Here is a 16,599-nt window from a genome sequence, read left to right as displayed (position 1 = left end):
TAACAACACCATGATTATAACACAACAGCCCTTCACAAAGGAGGACCCATGCTCATACACGTGGGACTGAACTGAGCTTGTCGAGGGACAACTACTATCATTTGTTAGTCATACAAATGTCCAGGATGAGCAGAGAACCTCTAGCAAAGCAATGCCACTGTTTTTTACAAAGGTATCTGTAGATGCTTAGTTAGGGTGTGTGTAGTGTGGTCAATGATACAGTCGTTCAGGAGCGGAGATATTAGGTGACGACATCTGTATAGATGTTGATGAGTGTGTCTGCAGACAATCAGACAGTGGGGCCAGGGTATTCTACCTGTTTGTCCTGGAGGTCAGCCGACAGCTCATAGCCCTCTGAGTGTGAGCGGGAGCGTTTGATGGCCTCTTCCTCGGCCTGCTTGCGGAGGATGGACTGGGAGTGCTGGAGCTTGGGCCTGCGGGGGGGCCGCTGGGGGCCGGGCTGCACTCCGTGGCCGTAGAGGGGGCCCTCGAAGCGGTCTGGGCTGATCACTGGGCCCCTGTAGCTGGCTCCACCGTCGCTCTCACTGGGCCGCGCATCCCCCTCCACACTGCAATAACAGACACACAGAGATACACAGTGACTCTAATGCAATGATACACGCCTCCACACTGCAATGATACAGAGAAACACAGTCATTCAAAGCTTTCATATCCTGTGCCCATCCACTGACACTCATCAAGTAGTCATCTCATCCATTACTCCTCTAGAACCTATTCAGGACAGTAAAGTACAACCACCAACATTGACCATTCAGTACTCATTTGGAACTGTCATTCTTTCATTTTTTTTTTTTCACCTTTATTTAACCAGGTAGGCCAGTTGAGAACAAGTTCTCATTTATAACTGTGACATGGCCAAGATAAAGCAAAGCAGTGCGACACAAACAACACAGAGTTACACATGGAATAAACAAACATACAGTATATAACACAATAGAAAAAAAGTCTATATACAGTGTGTGCAAATGAGGTAAGATAAGGGAGGTAAGGCAATAAATAGGCCATAGTGGCGAAATAATTACAATTTAGCAATTAAACACTGGAGTGATAGATGTGCAGAAGATGAATGTGCAAGTAGAGATACTGGGGTGCAAACAAGAAGAAAAAAAATAACAGCATGGGGATGAGGTAGTTGGATGTGATCTGTAAGCTGCTCTGACAGCTGATGCTTAAAGTTAGTGAGGGAGATATGAGTCTCCAGCTTCAGTGATTTTTGCAATTCGTTCCAGTCATTGGCAGCAGAGAACTGGAAGGATAGGCGGCCAAAGGAGGAATTGGCTTTGGGGGTTACCAGTGAGACATACCTGCTGGAGCGCGTGCTATGGGTGGGTGCTGCTATGGTGACCAGTGAGCTGAGATAAGGTGGGGCTTAACCTAGCAAAAACTTACAGATGACCTGGAGCCAGTGGGTTTGGCGACGAGTATGAAGCGAGGGCCAAGCAACGAGAGCATACACGTCACAGTGGTGGATAGTATATGGGGCTTTGGTGACAAAAGGGATGGCACTGTGATAGACTGCATCCAATTTGCTGAGTAGAGTGTCTACACAACTTTAACCCCTGTGCTGCTGAATAAGTTCAGGAAATGTCTGTGAATCAAGTCCTCACAGCATGAATTCCAACTAAGCTGTTGATGTCTAAATGAAAACAGCCAAATAAAACAGTGAGGGCTGAAGTCCATGTTTCTGTGTGTTTAAAAACGGAATTACAGACCCAATACGGCATAGATGGTGGTAGAGCAGCATTCAGCCTTAACACGACTCACACGGGTCATTTCTCAAAACTGCTGACAGTAACATTTCTAGACACAGCCTACATCAACTTCTCAACACTGTGCGCTGATTAAAAGTGCATGTAAGTGGGTCGGCCATGATTACTATTCGAAATATGACTGTAACAGCCCCATTCATTATCTAGTATTCAGAGAGAGTAACACGTCACCAAGCCAATCTCCATGAAAAACTCAGCAGTCAGCACATTTGTTGGCGTGATGACACAGTAAGAACCAAGCAGTGCAATCAACATACAAACCCTTCAACCCAACCTTTGAAAGCAACCCTTCAACCTGGCAGGAAGTTAAACAGGAGAGGGTACTCACTCACTCTTACGTTCAACATTTGGAGAAGACTGCTGCTTCACATGCAGAGATCTCCTGTGCTCTATGAACTGCCAACTCTTCCTCCATACCTTGTCCACCATGTCTGATTGCCAACAGCAGTCCAGAGTTCACACTAATGACTGTATATATGAACACACTCAGAGCAGCTCCCTCCGCAGTAAGTCTGCACCATGCAGTTCAAAGGTCAACCAGCGTGCAATGACAGTTACATCATGTTTGGCGTATAGGAGCCTCAGTAAATATTCCAAAGTCCTGTTTGAGCTTAGAGTGACAAGGTAAATATATACAAATGTTAATCAATCGAAAAGTCTCAAATTGAAATCCATTCAATGAGTCAACATGGAAGGGGTGTTTGTGAGTGAGGGTGGCTTCCCCATATATAACTCCTGTCATTAACTCTTTTCATGGGAACTTTCCCTTTTACACAGGATATGTTTGGGTTTGAATATTGACCTCATCTGTAGTATACACCGGACAAACCCTGGATTCTTAGCTACATTAAACCGCTTCCCTCATCATACAGGAAGAAGGCTGCCAGCAACTGAGTTATGACCAGGGGAGTTCGTTATTGGTTGTACACTACAAACATAGAAATGAATCTTAAAGCTGTAATAAAAACTACAGCCAATAAGGCTTTTAGTTACGATTTAATAGTTTAACAATGATGTTTCTAATTTCCATTACATGCAAAATCAGAAATTGTGATACCTCTTAGTGTTTATATAATTTGATATGAAGACCATTAGTGAATTTGACCCATCTTACACCACACCCAAAGTACCAAAGTAACAAGCAAGGTTGTTTGCCTATATCATCTGACCTACAAACAGATATCAGTCACAGCTGACTACAACCAGTGTTAATCCCCTGACCATGACCACAGGGTATTTTCAGCCTTATAATGGGATGACTGTATAGAATACTCACAACAAACCCTTCTGCATTTCAAACACATACTGACACCATGTTAAGACCCTCAGTCAAGGTTTAGTAGGTCCTCCAATTGCCTGACTAAAATGTAGGGGCCTTCTGACTGCTAAATGGGAACTAGCACTACTAACGTATGCACCACAGCTGAAGAGTCAGAAGGGTTAACACATGAAAGGCATTAAGAAACGGCTAATGACACTACGGTTTCAAAGGTGCACAATCGGTTTAAAACTTCTCTCAGAGACACATTGTGCTTTGTAAGCCCTTTTGTATTCGTTTTAGACACTCAACCGCATCTCAATCAAGCAGTGGCGTGTGAATTCTGTAAACACGACGATCGACGTGTCTCCACAGCGGCCAGCCAGACTGCCACCTAGAACATGGAGGAATTAGCTGAATACAGACAGAGAACGGCTATTCTTGTGAAGTACTGCAGAAAACTAGGGTCTTGCAGTGAGATTTAAAGTGACAGTTACAGTTGAAGTCGGAAGTTTACATACACCTTAGCCAAATACATTTAAACTCAGTTTTTCACAATTCCTGACATTTAATCCTAGTAAAAATTCCCTGTCTTAGGTCAGTTAGGAGCACCACTTTATTTTAAGAATGTGAAATGTCAGAATAATAGTAGAGAGAATGATTTATTTCAGCTTTTATTTCACATTCCCAGTGGGTCAGAAGTTTACATACACTCAATTAGTATTTGGCAGCATTGCCTTTAAATTGTTTAACTTGGGTCAAACGTTTCAGGTAGCCTTCCACAAGCTTCCCACAATAAGTTGGGTGAATTTTGGCCCATTCCTCCTGACAGAGCTGGTGTAACTGAGTCAGGTTTCTAGGCCTCCTTGCGCGCACACGCTTTTTCAGTTCTGCCCATACATTTTCTATAGGATTGAGGTCAGGGCTTTGTGATGGTCACTCCAATACCTTGACTTTATTGTCCTTAAGCCATTTTGCCACAACTTTGGAAGTATGCTTGGGGTCATTGTCCATTTGGAAGACCCATTTGCGACCAAGCTTTAACTTCCTGGCTGATGTCTTGAGATGTTGCTTCAATATATCCACATAATTTTACTCCTCATGAAGCCATCTATTTTGTGAAGTGCACAAGTCCCTCGTGCAGCAAAGCACCCCCACAACATGATGCTGCCACCCCCGTGGCAGCAGTGGCTTCTTCCTTGCTGAGCGGCCTTTCAGGTTATGACGATGTAGGACTCATTTTACTGTCGATATAGATACTTTTGTAGCTGTTTCCTCCAGCATCTTCACAAGGTCCTTTGCTGTTGTTCTGGGATTGATTTGCACTTTTCGCACCAAAGTACATTAATCTCTAGGAGACAGAACGCGTCTTCTTCCTGAGCGGTATGACGGCTGCGTGGTCCCATGGTGTTTATACTTGCGTACTATTGTTTGTACAGATGTACGTGGTACCTTCAGGCATTTGGAAATTGTTCACAAGGATGAACCAGACTTGTGGAGGTCTACAATTTCTTTCTGAGGTCTTGGCTGATTTCTTTAGATTTTCCCTTAAAAAAGTATTGTCAAGCAAAGAGGAACTGAGTTTGAAGGTAGGCCTTGAAATACATCCACAGGTACACCTCCAATTGACTCAAATGATGTCAATTAGCCTATCAGAAGCTTCTAAAGCCATGACATCATTTTCTGGAATATTCCAAGCTGTTTAAAGGCACAGTCAACTTAGTGTATGTAAACTTCTGACCCACTGGAATTGTGATACAGTGAATTATAAGTGAAATAATCTGTCTGTAAACAATTGTTGGAAAAATTACTTGTGTCATGCACTAAGTAGATGTCCTAACCGACTTGCCAAAACTATAGTTTGTTAACAAGAAATTTGTGGAGTGGTTGAAAAACTAGTTTTAATAACTCCAATCTAAGTGTATGTAAACTTCCAACTTTACAACTGTATGTATGTATCATACGTTGTCTGCACTTACACTTTAAACCCAGCTAAAATTGGCCCTTGTGGATAAATAGGCTACACCTTGAGTTGATCTGAATGTATTGAGTTGAAGTGAATGTATTGAGTTAATCTGAATGCATTGAGTTGAACTGAATGTTGTGAGCTGATCTGAATGCATTGAGCTGATCTGAATGTATTGAGCTGATCTGAATGCATTGAGCTGATCTGAATGTACTGAGTTGATCTGAATGTATTGAGTTGATCTGAATGAATTGAGTTGATCTGAATGAATTGAGTTGATCTGAATGTATTGAGTTGATCTGAATGTATTGAGTTGATCTGAATGTATTGAGTTGATCTGAATGTATTGAGCTGATCTGAATGTATTGAGTTGATCTGAATGTATTGAGTTGATCTGAATGTATTGAGCTGATCTGAATGTATTGAGTTGAACTGAATCAAATGTAGTTCTAATAACTCATTGTTGTCATAGCAAGACAAAACTCTTAAGACATTTTATTTAACCAGGTAGGGAAGTTGAGAACAAGTTCTCATTTACAACTGCGACCTGGCCAAGATAAAGCAAAGCAGTTCGACACATACAACAACACAGAGTTACACATGGAGTAAAACAAACATAGTCAATAAAACAGTAGAAAAATAAGTCTATATACAATGTGAGCAAATGAGGTGAGATAAGGGAGGTAAAGGCAATAAATAGGCCATGGTGGCGAAGTAAATACAATATAGCAAATAAAACACTGGAATGGTAGATTTGCAGTGGATGAATGTGCAAAGTAGAAATACTGGGGTGCAAAGGAGCAAAATAAATAAATAAATAAATAAATAAATACAGTAGGGGAAGTGGTAGTTGTTTGGGCTAATTATAGATGGGCTATGTACAGGTGCAGTAATCTGTGAGCTGCTCTGACAGATGGTGCTTAAAGCTAGAGAGGGAGAGAAGTGTTTCCAGTTTCAGAGATTTTTTTTGTTCGTTCCAGTCATTGGCAGCAGAGAACTGGAAGGAGAGGCGGCCAAAGGAGGAATTGGCTTTGGGGGTGACCAGTGAGATATACCTGCTGGAGCGCGTGCTACGGATGGGTGCTGCTATGGTGACCAGCGAGCGGAGATAAGTGGGGACTTTACCTAGCAGGGTCTTGTAGATGACCTGGAGCCAGTGGGTTTGGCGACGAGTATGAGGCGAGGGCCAGCCAACGAGAGTGTACAGGTCGCAGTGGTGGGTAGTGTATGGGGCTTTGGTGACAAAACGGATGGCACTGTGATAGGCTGCATCCAATTTATTGAGTAGGGTATTGGAGGCTATTTTGTAAATGACATCGCCAAAGTCGAGGATCGGTAGGATGGTCAGTTTTACGAGGGTATGTTTGGCTGCATGAGTGAAGGATGCTTTGTTGCGAAATAGGAAGCCAATTCTAGGTTTAACTTTGGATTGGAGATGTTTGATGTGAGTCTGGAAGGAGAGTTTACAGTCTAGCCAGACACCTAGGTATTTGTAGTTGTCCACGTATTCTAAGTCAGAACCGTCCAGAGTAGTGATACTGAATGGGCGGGCAGGTGCAGGCAGCGATCGGTTGAAGAGCATGCATTTCGTTTTACTTGTATTTAAGAGCAGTTGGAGGCCACGGAAGGAGAGTTGTATGGCATTGAAACTCGTCTGGAGGGTTGTTAACACAGTGTCCAAAGAAGGGCCAGAAGTATACAGAATGGTGTCGTCTGCGTAGAGGTGGATCAGAGAATCACCAGCAGCAAGAACAACATCATTGATGTATACAGAGAAGAGAGTCGGCCCAAGAATTGAACCCTGTGGCACCCCCATAGAGACTGCCAGAGGCCTGGACAACAGGCCCTCTGATTTGACACACTGAACTCTATCAGAGAAGTAGTTCATGAACCAGGCGAGGCAATCATTTGAGAAACCAAGGCTGTTGAGTCTGCGGATAAGGATGTGGTGATTGACGGAGTCGAAAGCCTTGGCCAGGTCAATGAATACGGCTGCAGATAAGATATCGTTTAGGACCTTGAGCGTGGCTGAGGTGCACCCATGACCAGCTCTGAAACCAGATTGCATAGCGGAGAAAGTACGGTGGGATTCGAAATGGTCGGTAATCCGTTTGTTAACTTGGCTTTCGACGACCTTAGAAAGGCAGGGTGGGATAGATATAGGTCTGTAGCAGTTTGGGTCAAGAGTGTCACCCCCCTTTAAAGAGGGGGATGACCGCAGCTGCTTTCCAATCTTTGGGAATATCAGACGACACGAAAGAGAGGTTGAACAGGCTAGTAATAGGGGTTGCAACAATTTCGGCAGATCATTTTAGAAAGAAAGGGTCCAGATTGGCTAGCTCGGCTGATTTGTAGGGGTCCAGATTTTGCAGCTCTTTCAGAACATCAGCTGACTGGATTTGGGAGAAGGAGAAATGGGGAAGGCTTGGGCGAGTTGCTGTAGGGGGTGCAGTGCTGTTGACTGGGGTAGGGGTAGCCAGGTGGAAAGCATGGCCAGCCGTAGAAAAATGCTTATTGAAATTCTCAATTATAGTGGATTTATCGGTGGTGATGGAGTTTCCTATCCTCAGTGCAGTGGGCAGTTGGGAGGAGGTGCTCTTATTCTCCATGGACTTTACAGTGTCCCAGAACTTTTTTGAGTTTGTGTTGCAGGAAGCACATTTCTGCTTGAAAAAGCTAGCCTTGGCTTTTCTAACTGCCTGTGTATATTGGTTTCTAACTTCCCTGAAAAGTTGCATATCACGGGGGCTGTTCGATGCTAATGCAGAACGCCACAGGATGTTTTTGTGTTGGTTAAGGGCAGTCAGGTCTGAAGAGAACCAAGGGCTTTATCTGTTCCTGGTTCTACATTTCTTGAAGGGGGCATGGTTATTTAAGATGGTGAGGAAGGCATTTAAAAAAAATAACCAGGCATCCTCTACTGACGGGATGAGGTCAATATCCTTCCAGGATACTCGGGCCAGGTCATAAATCGTACACACCATCCACAGCTTTCTTACACACCAATTCTTCAACAGGGGACTATATCAGAGTAGATCCCTGTGACAGATTAAGTGGATAACATTAAGTCTAACTCTCTGTTCTGTTGGGCTGAGACACCGAGGGTCACATTACCTTGACAGTAAAACAACGCTAACTGCCTCCCTCTGGGCATTAGATAGACACAGTGTACTGTATCTAGACAGTCTAGACCTGCAGACAGCAAGCTAGAGTTAAGATACACACAGAGGCCTATTTCCTGCATGCAGCACCAACACACCCAGTGTGACAGAGTGAAAATCACACTTGTTGCATAATCGCCGTGGGGACAAGTGTTCCCGACCATCTGTCATGGCAAACTGTGTGACGACGCACTCGTCCCCGAAGTATGAGGCAGGCGCACCGAGTATCCTGCCACAGTACTACCAGAGAGACCGGCTATAACAATGCCTTTATTTTACTATGAATTTGACAGACCTGCGATTTTCATGGTTTCATCAGTACAAATGATTTATTGTATTTGATATAGTCCATCATTTCATTTCAGGGCAATATTGGAATTGGTGGTCTCTCTGGCATAACAGACTATGATGAACTGAATAAACAGCTTCATGAAGCCCTGAACCTTTGGTGCTACAGTGAATCTCTTTCTGTCTATTGTTGCATGCGCTTCTCACAAAGACTGATCCTGTCAGAAATAAGCTTTGTTACAGAGATGTAGAATCTGGTTTTCTTAAGCTACTGTAAGAGTTTTCTGGGTTGTTCTTCATTGTGTCAGGCCAAAACTATGTATGACAGTAGTGGATATGGTTGCTTTACGTGCACAATTCCCTCTCCTTTACTGCACTGGCCCTTTCCATGGAATACTGAAGTCTCGCATACACAGTCTTATCCTCACTTCTCCACCTTCATCCATCACGCAACAGCACCCACTCTCCCTCAGAATTCTAATTCTCCCTCTTCAGCCACCAAAATGGTGTAAGTAAGGAGAGAAAGCGCAAGGAGAGAGAGAGACTCCACGTGCCATCCTGCTGTTCTTTTCCCTGAAGGTCACCCTCACTTCCCCCCTGTCAGGTCAGTCGTTCCTGATGAGAGGAAGAGAACAGAAAAAAACGAATGAAGAAAAAGCTGTGTTTTAGAGAGCAGATGTTTCAGGCTACAGTGAAGGGTGAAAAGAAGGGAGAGAGGAGGAGAGGAAAGCAGGGCCTCATATGACACAGTTGAAGTCGGAAGTTTACATACACTTAGGTTGGAGTCATTAAAACTTGTTTTTCAACCACTCCACAAATTTCTTGTTAACAAACTATGGTTTTGGCAAGTCGGTTAGGACAACTACTTTGTGCATGACACAGGTCATTTTTCCAACAATTGTTTACAGACAGATTATTTCAAGGCCTACCTTCAAACTCACTGCCTCTTTGCTTGACATCATGGGAAAATCAAAAGAAATCAGCCAAGACCTCAGAAAGAAATTGTAGACCTCCACAAGTCTGGTTCATCCTTCTGAGCAATTTCCAAACGCCTGAAGGTACCACGTTCATCTGTACAAACAATAGTACGCAAGTATAAACACCATGGGACCATGCAGCCGTCTTACCGCTCAGGAAGGAGGCACGTTCTGTCTCCTAGAGATTAATCTACTTTGGTGCGAAAAGTGCAAATCAATCCCAGAACAACAGCAAAGGACCTTGTGAAGATGCTGGAGGAAACAGGTACAAAAGTATCTATATCCACAGTAAACTACATCGATATAACCTGAAAGGCCGCTCAGCAAGGAAGAAGCCACTGCTCAAAAACCGCCATAAAAAAGACAGACTACGGTTTGCAACTGCACATGGGGACAAAGATCGTACCTTTTGGAGAAATGTCCTCTGGTCTGATGAAACAAAAATAGAACTGTTTGGCCATAATGACCATCGTTATGTTTGGAGGAAAAAGGGGGAGGCTTGCAAGCCAAAGAACACCATCCCAACCGTGAAGCACGGGGGTGGCAGCATCATGTTGTGGGGGTGCTTTGCTGCAGGAGGGACTGGTGTACTTCACAAAATAGATGGCGTCATGAGGATGGAAAATTATGTGGATATATTGAAGCAACATCTCAAGACATCAGTCAGGAAGTTAAAGCTTGGTCGCAAATGGGTTTTCCAAATGGACAATGACCCCAAGCATACTTCCAAAGTTGTGGCAAAATGGCTTAAGGACAACAAAGTCAAGGTATTGGAGTCGCCATCACAAAGCCCTGACCTCAATCCTATAGAAAATGTGTGGGCAGAACTGAAAAAGTGTGTGCAAGCAAGGAGGCCTACAAACCTGACTCAGTTACACCAGCTCTGTCAGGAGGAATGGGCCAAAATTCACCCAACTTATTGTGGGAAGCTTGTGAAAGGCTACCCGAAACGTTTGACCCAAGTTAAACAATGTAAAGGCAATGCTACCGCATACTAATTGAGTGTATGTAAACTTCTGACCCACTGGGAAATGGATGAAAGAAATAAAAGCTGAAATAAAACTCTCTACTATTATTCTGACATTTGACATTCTTAAAATAAAGTGGTGATCCTAACTGACCTAAGACAGGGATTTTTTTACTAGGACTAAATGTCAGGAACTGTGAAAAACTTTAAAAGGATTTGGGCTAAGGTGTACGTAAACTTCCGAGTTCAACTATAACTCCAGGAGAGAACGTTTAATAACAACACATCTACAGACTACACTTGGTTATTTCAGTTATGAAAAAAATTCCACTGTGTCCTTATCAGCCAACACGATACAGTGGTGGAAAGTACTGCAGTAAAAATACTTTACTAAAAATAAGTACTACTTAAGTAGTTTTTTGGGGTATCTGTACTTTACAAATCATATTTTTGGCAACTTTTACTACATTCCTAAAGAAAATAATTTACTTTTTACTCCATACATTTTCCTGACACCAAAAAGTATTCGTTACATGTTGAATGTTTAGCAGTACAGGAAAATTGTAAAATTCACACACTTCAAGAGAACATCCCTGGTCCTCCCTACTGCCTCTGTTCTGGCGGACTCATTAAACACAAATGCATCGCTTGTAAATTATGTCAGTGTTGGAGTGTGCCCTTTGTTATCTGTAAAAAAAAATAATGTATTCAATGGTGCTGTCTGCTTTACTTAATGTAAGGAATTTGAAGTGATTTATACTTTTACTTTTGATGCTAAAGTATATTTGAGCAATTACATTTACTTTTGATACTTAAACCTATTTAGAACCAATTACTTTTAGACTTAGCATTTTACTGGGTGACTTTCACTTTTACTTGACTAACGTTCTATTACGGTTTCTATACTTTTACTCAAGAATGACAATTGGGTACTTTTTCACCACTGGTCAGATAAGATGGGGATTAACAACCCACCATAGAAGAAAGCTTAAACCAGTGGAAAGGCAATTAATCAAGTGATATAGAAACACCTCCCAAAGGAGAGATTCATATTGCCTTCCACATCACTTTACATAAAGTTTGACTTGTCTTTTATTATATTAGCAAACTAAAAGCAGGAACGGTGGTCTACGATCCCTAGCTTTCCTCCTGGTCTGGATCTGGAAGGACTGGAGCAGGGTGTCAGTTCAGCTGGTAGTGATTTTCAGCTGGGGAGCCAGAGGTGGGTTGTTCCTCTCTCTCTCCTTCCTCCCCTTTTCTCTGCATATACTGATAAACACGCAAAGGCCTCAGCTTATTCCATCACACAGTCCAGAGGGAGCAAAATTCACGCCTTCCCGGAAAAGAGGAGTCACATCCACTGGGGTTCTGGGAATAGTGGACTGCTAATGACGTGCAGGCTGAAGGAGTTCCAGTTGCCTGACGACTCACTGAATTCTTCCACTGCTCTATCGATCGCTTATCATCACTACATACTTCAGTCTGAATCTGCCATCATTGAAGTCCTTTGTGGCGATGAGGGGAGTTGTACAAAACAAAGTCATCAGCGATTGGATCATCTCTAACTAATCAGAGTATCAAAGCCAATGACTAATTCTCAAAACATCGCTTTCTCCACATGTATTCTGGCTCTGGCCCAACCCATCGGTTTCTGGTACCAATCAGACGATCCGATTGTGTCTGAATGCGTTTGCATTCTAGAAGGGTTGGGGAGGGAGTCAAATCCAGACTCAAATCCAATGTGTTCAAATTACATGAAAATAATGCTATTTTGCCAAGCACATCAGTTGTGGGTTTGGCATTGAAAAGCAGAAGCATATTCAGAAAAGTACCTCATACCTACAGTAAAATATGGTAGTAGATCTTTGATGTTATGGAGCTATTTTTCTTTCACTGGTCCTGGGGCCCATGTCAACGGCATCGTGAACTTTGCCAAGTACCAGGACATTTTAGCCAAAAACCTGGTTGCCTCTTCCAGGAGTCTGTCACTAGGCCACAACTGGATCTTCCAGCACGACAATAACCCCAAACACTAATCAAAATCCACAAAGAAATGGTTAATTGACCACAAAATCTCTCTCTCTGGGAATTGAATCGCATTGAAAACCTGTGGGTTAAATTGAGGAGGGCTGTTCATAAGGGCAGACGGAGGATATCAAGGATCTGGAAAGATTCTGTATGGAGGAATGGTCTAAGATCCTTCCTAATGTGTCCTCCAATCTCATAAAACATTTTAGAAAAAAGGTTCAGAGTCGTTATCCTCGCAATGGGAGGGTGCTAGAGTATCCAAAACAGGGGTGGCAAGAATTTTGAACATTATCTTTAGATTTATTTTAATTACTTTGTAAATAAAATGTCTTTCTCTGAGCAATTGTATTATCATAAAATAATATAATTCCATTCGTTTTATACAATATAGCTCAGTATTGGTTTTATTTATTTTATAGTCTTTTTTGCTCATCTTTGTCAAGACAATGTTGAGCTTGGTGTATGACAGAATGTCCTTCCTTTTCTCGTTTAGCCTTTTGTACTTCACTGGAGTTAAGGAAGAAAGCTCACCAGACACCATAAGTCAGTTGAATCAATGAACCTAGAGCTGTGGCATTAGAGCCCATAACCCACACCCGTCACCCTAACCCTCACACCACAAACAGTGTGCCCTCTCCTGTAGAGTAGATGTTCTCCAAACACAACAAAAACAGATGTTTTCTCTCTCCACTGCCAGCCAGTGACTCAGAGAGCTCATAAATACAAACGCAAACTGTGGTCCACAAAGACGCAGATGTGTAAAAACCTTTTCGGAGGTCAAAGTTCAACAGACCACACAGCAACATGGTAATGTAGTGCAAGTGCAGCGTTAGAAAAACAACAAAGCTATAAACAACACTCAGATTAGGGTCGCAAATCTACTGGTAGTTTACCAAAGCTACCGGAATCTTCAGTAATTTTGGTAATTAACAGAAAATTTATGTCAATCTATCATAACTTTGGTAATTTATACTTGAATTTTTTATTTATTTATTCATATATATATATATAATATATATAATATATATATATATATACACTGAACAAAAATATAAACGCAACATGCAACAATTTCAAAGATTTTACTGAGGTACAGTTCATAAAAGGAAATCAGTCAATTGAAATAAATTCCTTCGGCCCTAATCTATAGATTTCACTTGACTGGGCAGGGCTGCAGCCATGGGTGGGCATAGGCCAATCCACTTGGCAGCCAGGCCCAGGCTCAGCCAATGAGAATTCATTTTTCCCCACAAAAGGACTTTATTACAGACAGAAATTCATTTCACTATTCCATATATTTTACATGTGATAAGGCCACACAGAGGGTAAGAAATAATTAGACACATGTGATCACCTAAAGTACCCAAAAGGGCCACTAGATGTCTTACAAAAAATCATTGAAAGATACAACAAGCCTAATTGAGATACATTTCTCCTTTCAGGTCCAATAATGATATTAATGGATTTGTTTTAAATAGCTCACAAATGAGAGCTAGTATACAGAACCAGATTGGAATTTACAGTGTAGTACAGCTGGAAATTGGCTAGCTGAGCCGGCCAAGTTAACTGACGGGATCGTTAGGAGAGTTTCCAGTTGACATCGGCCTCATCACAGTCGTGATTTTTACTACTTTAATTCTGACTTCTTCATTTTAACTATCTCCTACTTCAGTTTCAGTGGCTGAGCTAGCAGGAGCGTTGGCACACCGTCTTAGGAATGAGGAATGACTGTCTAGACAGAACACCAGTCCCAGGACCAGTGTTTGCTTTGGTATTTATGAGTCACTGGCTGGCAGTGGAGATAGAAAACATCTGTTTTTGTTGTGTTTGGAGAACATCTACTCTACAGGAGAGGGCACACTGTTTGTGGTGTGAGGGTTAGGGTGACGGGTGTGGGTTATGGGCTGTAATGCCACAGCTCTAGGTTCATTGATTCAACTGACTTATGGTGTCTGGTGAGCTTTGTTCCTTAATTCCAGTGACCACGCGGTCTCTGGTGCAAACTGTCTCCTCATCTGCCTGCAGCACCACTGATACGCACCACAATTCTGTTGCATCACGCAGTTGTACACCACCGCCAGCAGTCTGTACCATTGACACCAGGCAGGATGGGTCCATGGACTCATGCTGCTTATGTCAAATCCTGACTCTGCCATCAGCATGACACAACAGGAACCGTGATTCGTTGGACCAGACAATGTTTTTCCACTCCTCCATTGTCCAGGGTTGGTTATCGAGTGCCCACTGGATCTGCTTCTTCATGTATATAGCTGATCGGAGTGGAACCCAGTGTTGTCCTCTGCTGCAATAGCCCATCCATGACAAGGACCGACGAGTTGTACGTTCCGAGATGCCATTCTGCACACCAGTTATTTACCTGTTTGTGACCTGCCTGTTAGCTTGCACAATTCTTGCCATTCTCCTTCGACCTCTAATCATCGAGCTGTTTTCGCCCACAGGACTGCCGCTGACTGGTTGTTTTTTGTTTATCGCACCATTATCAGTAAACCCTAGACAGTGTTGTGCGTGAAAAGCCCAGGAGGTCGCCCGTTTCTGAGATGCTGGTACCGACGATCATACCTCTCTCAAAGTCGCTTAGGTCACTTGTTTTGCTCATTCTAACATTCAATCAAACAGTAACTGAATGCCTCAATGCCTGTCTGCCTGCTTTATATAGCAAGCCACGCCCACGTGACTCACTGTCTGACTGCCTCGATTCCTTATTTTCCTTCTCTATGCTTTACTTCCCATTGTAAGTGAATGAGTTATTCCGCATCATGATTGATTTACTGATAAAATCTCTTATAGGGGTTGATTTTTTAATTGACTTAAAAAAGATCAATTCTGTATTAAACTAAGAGCCCCAAAGGTATTCATGAGCACAGGACGGATGCAGTAAAGAACTGTCTCTTTTGAAAGAGAGATGGCTCGGTGGTGGTGCATCATCAACAGACCACTCACTCAATATGGCCGTCATCCACAAAGCACTCCCAATATAGGCTGCTACAGTACAGTCCTCACCACACCAACGTACAGGCCCAGTCAGACCTGGTGCTGGATGGCTGCTGTCTGAACCTGAGCCTGCCAGTTGTCATGTGTCTAGTGGCGATGCTAACAACCAGACAGTCATTCTCTCAGTAATTAATAATTCAATTAGCCGCCGCACCACACTCCACACCTGCCCTTGACAATCCAGCCATAAGATAACAGCCCCATCAGTCAGTCACAGCCAGTGACTCCACAGGAATGCCCTTCAACTCATGACAATGGGCAGAAATACAGCACACATACATTTTCTTGTGTTACAGCCGAATTTAAAATGGATTAAATGGAGATGTTTTGTCACTGGCCTACACACAATACCCCATAATGCCAAAGTGCAATTATGTTTTTGACATTTTTACTAATTCATGAATTTCAAACACAGATTCAACTACAAAGACCAGGGAAGTTTTCCAATGCCTCTCACCTGTTTGTAGATGAATATCCCTTTGAGAATGGTGAAGTTATTATTACACTTTGGATGGTGTATCAATACACCTAGTCACTACAAGATACAGGCGTCCTTCTTAATTCAGTTGCCGAAGAGGAAGGAAACTGCTCAGGAATTTCACCACGAGGCCAATGGTGACTTTAAAACAGTTAGAGAGTTTAATGGCTGTGGTAGGAGAATATTGAAAAAGGATCAACAACATTGTACTTACTCCACAATACTAACCTAATTGACAAAGTGAAAAGAAGGAAGCCTGTAAAGAATAAAAATACTCCAAAACATGTATCTGTTTGCAACAAGGCACCAAAGTAATACTGCAGAAAGTGTGGCAAAGCAATTTGCTTTTTGTCCTGAATACAGGTTTGGGGCAAATCCAATACAACACATTACTGAGTACGACTCTCCATATTTTCAAGCATAATGGTGGCTGCATCATGTTATGGGTATGCTTGTAATCGTTAAGGACTGGGGAATTTTTCAGGATAAAAAAAACAGAATGGAGCTAAGCACAGGCAAAATCCTAGAGGAAAACCTGATTCAGTCTACTTCCCACCAGACACTGGGAGATGAATTCACCTTTCAGCAGGACAATAACCTAAAACACAAGGCCAAATCTACACTGGAATTGCTTACCAAGAAGACAGCGAATGTTCTTGAGTGGCCTAGTTACA

The 16,599-nt window shown here is 42.6% G+C and overlaps 1 protein-coding gene across 9 annotated transcripts in view; it reads right to left on the bottom strand.

Annotated features, from left to right (window-relative positions):
- Positions 1–16,599, bottom strand: part of LOC106566761 (IQ motif and SEC7 domain-containing protein 1) — a 121,955-nt gene that overhangs the window by 29,959 nt on the left and 75,397 nt on the right. For 7 of the 9 annotated variants that reach the window (XM_014135128.3, XM_082959907.1, XM_014135130.3 and 4 more), the window contains exon 2: positions 317–569. In XM_014135128.3, the coding sequence (XP_013990603.2) occupies positions 317–569 (253 nt within the window). Of the gene's footprint in view, positions 1–316; positions 570–2,118; positions 2,318–16,599 lie in introns of those variants that run through there. The other 2 variants (XM_014135129.3, XM_045693064.2) reach the window with 2 other exon arrangements.

Source organism: Salmo salar, chromosome 13, assembly GCF_965601325.2.
Source record: "Salmo salar chromosome 13, fSalSal1, whole genome shotgun sequence".
Classification (NCBI taxonomy): Eukaryota; Metazoa; Chordata; class Actinopteri; order Salmoniformes; family Salmonidae; genus Salmo; species Salmo salar.
The sequence above is the reverse complement of the archived record's forward strand: the minus strand, read 5'-3'. Positions and strand labels throughout refer to the sequence as shown.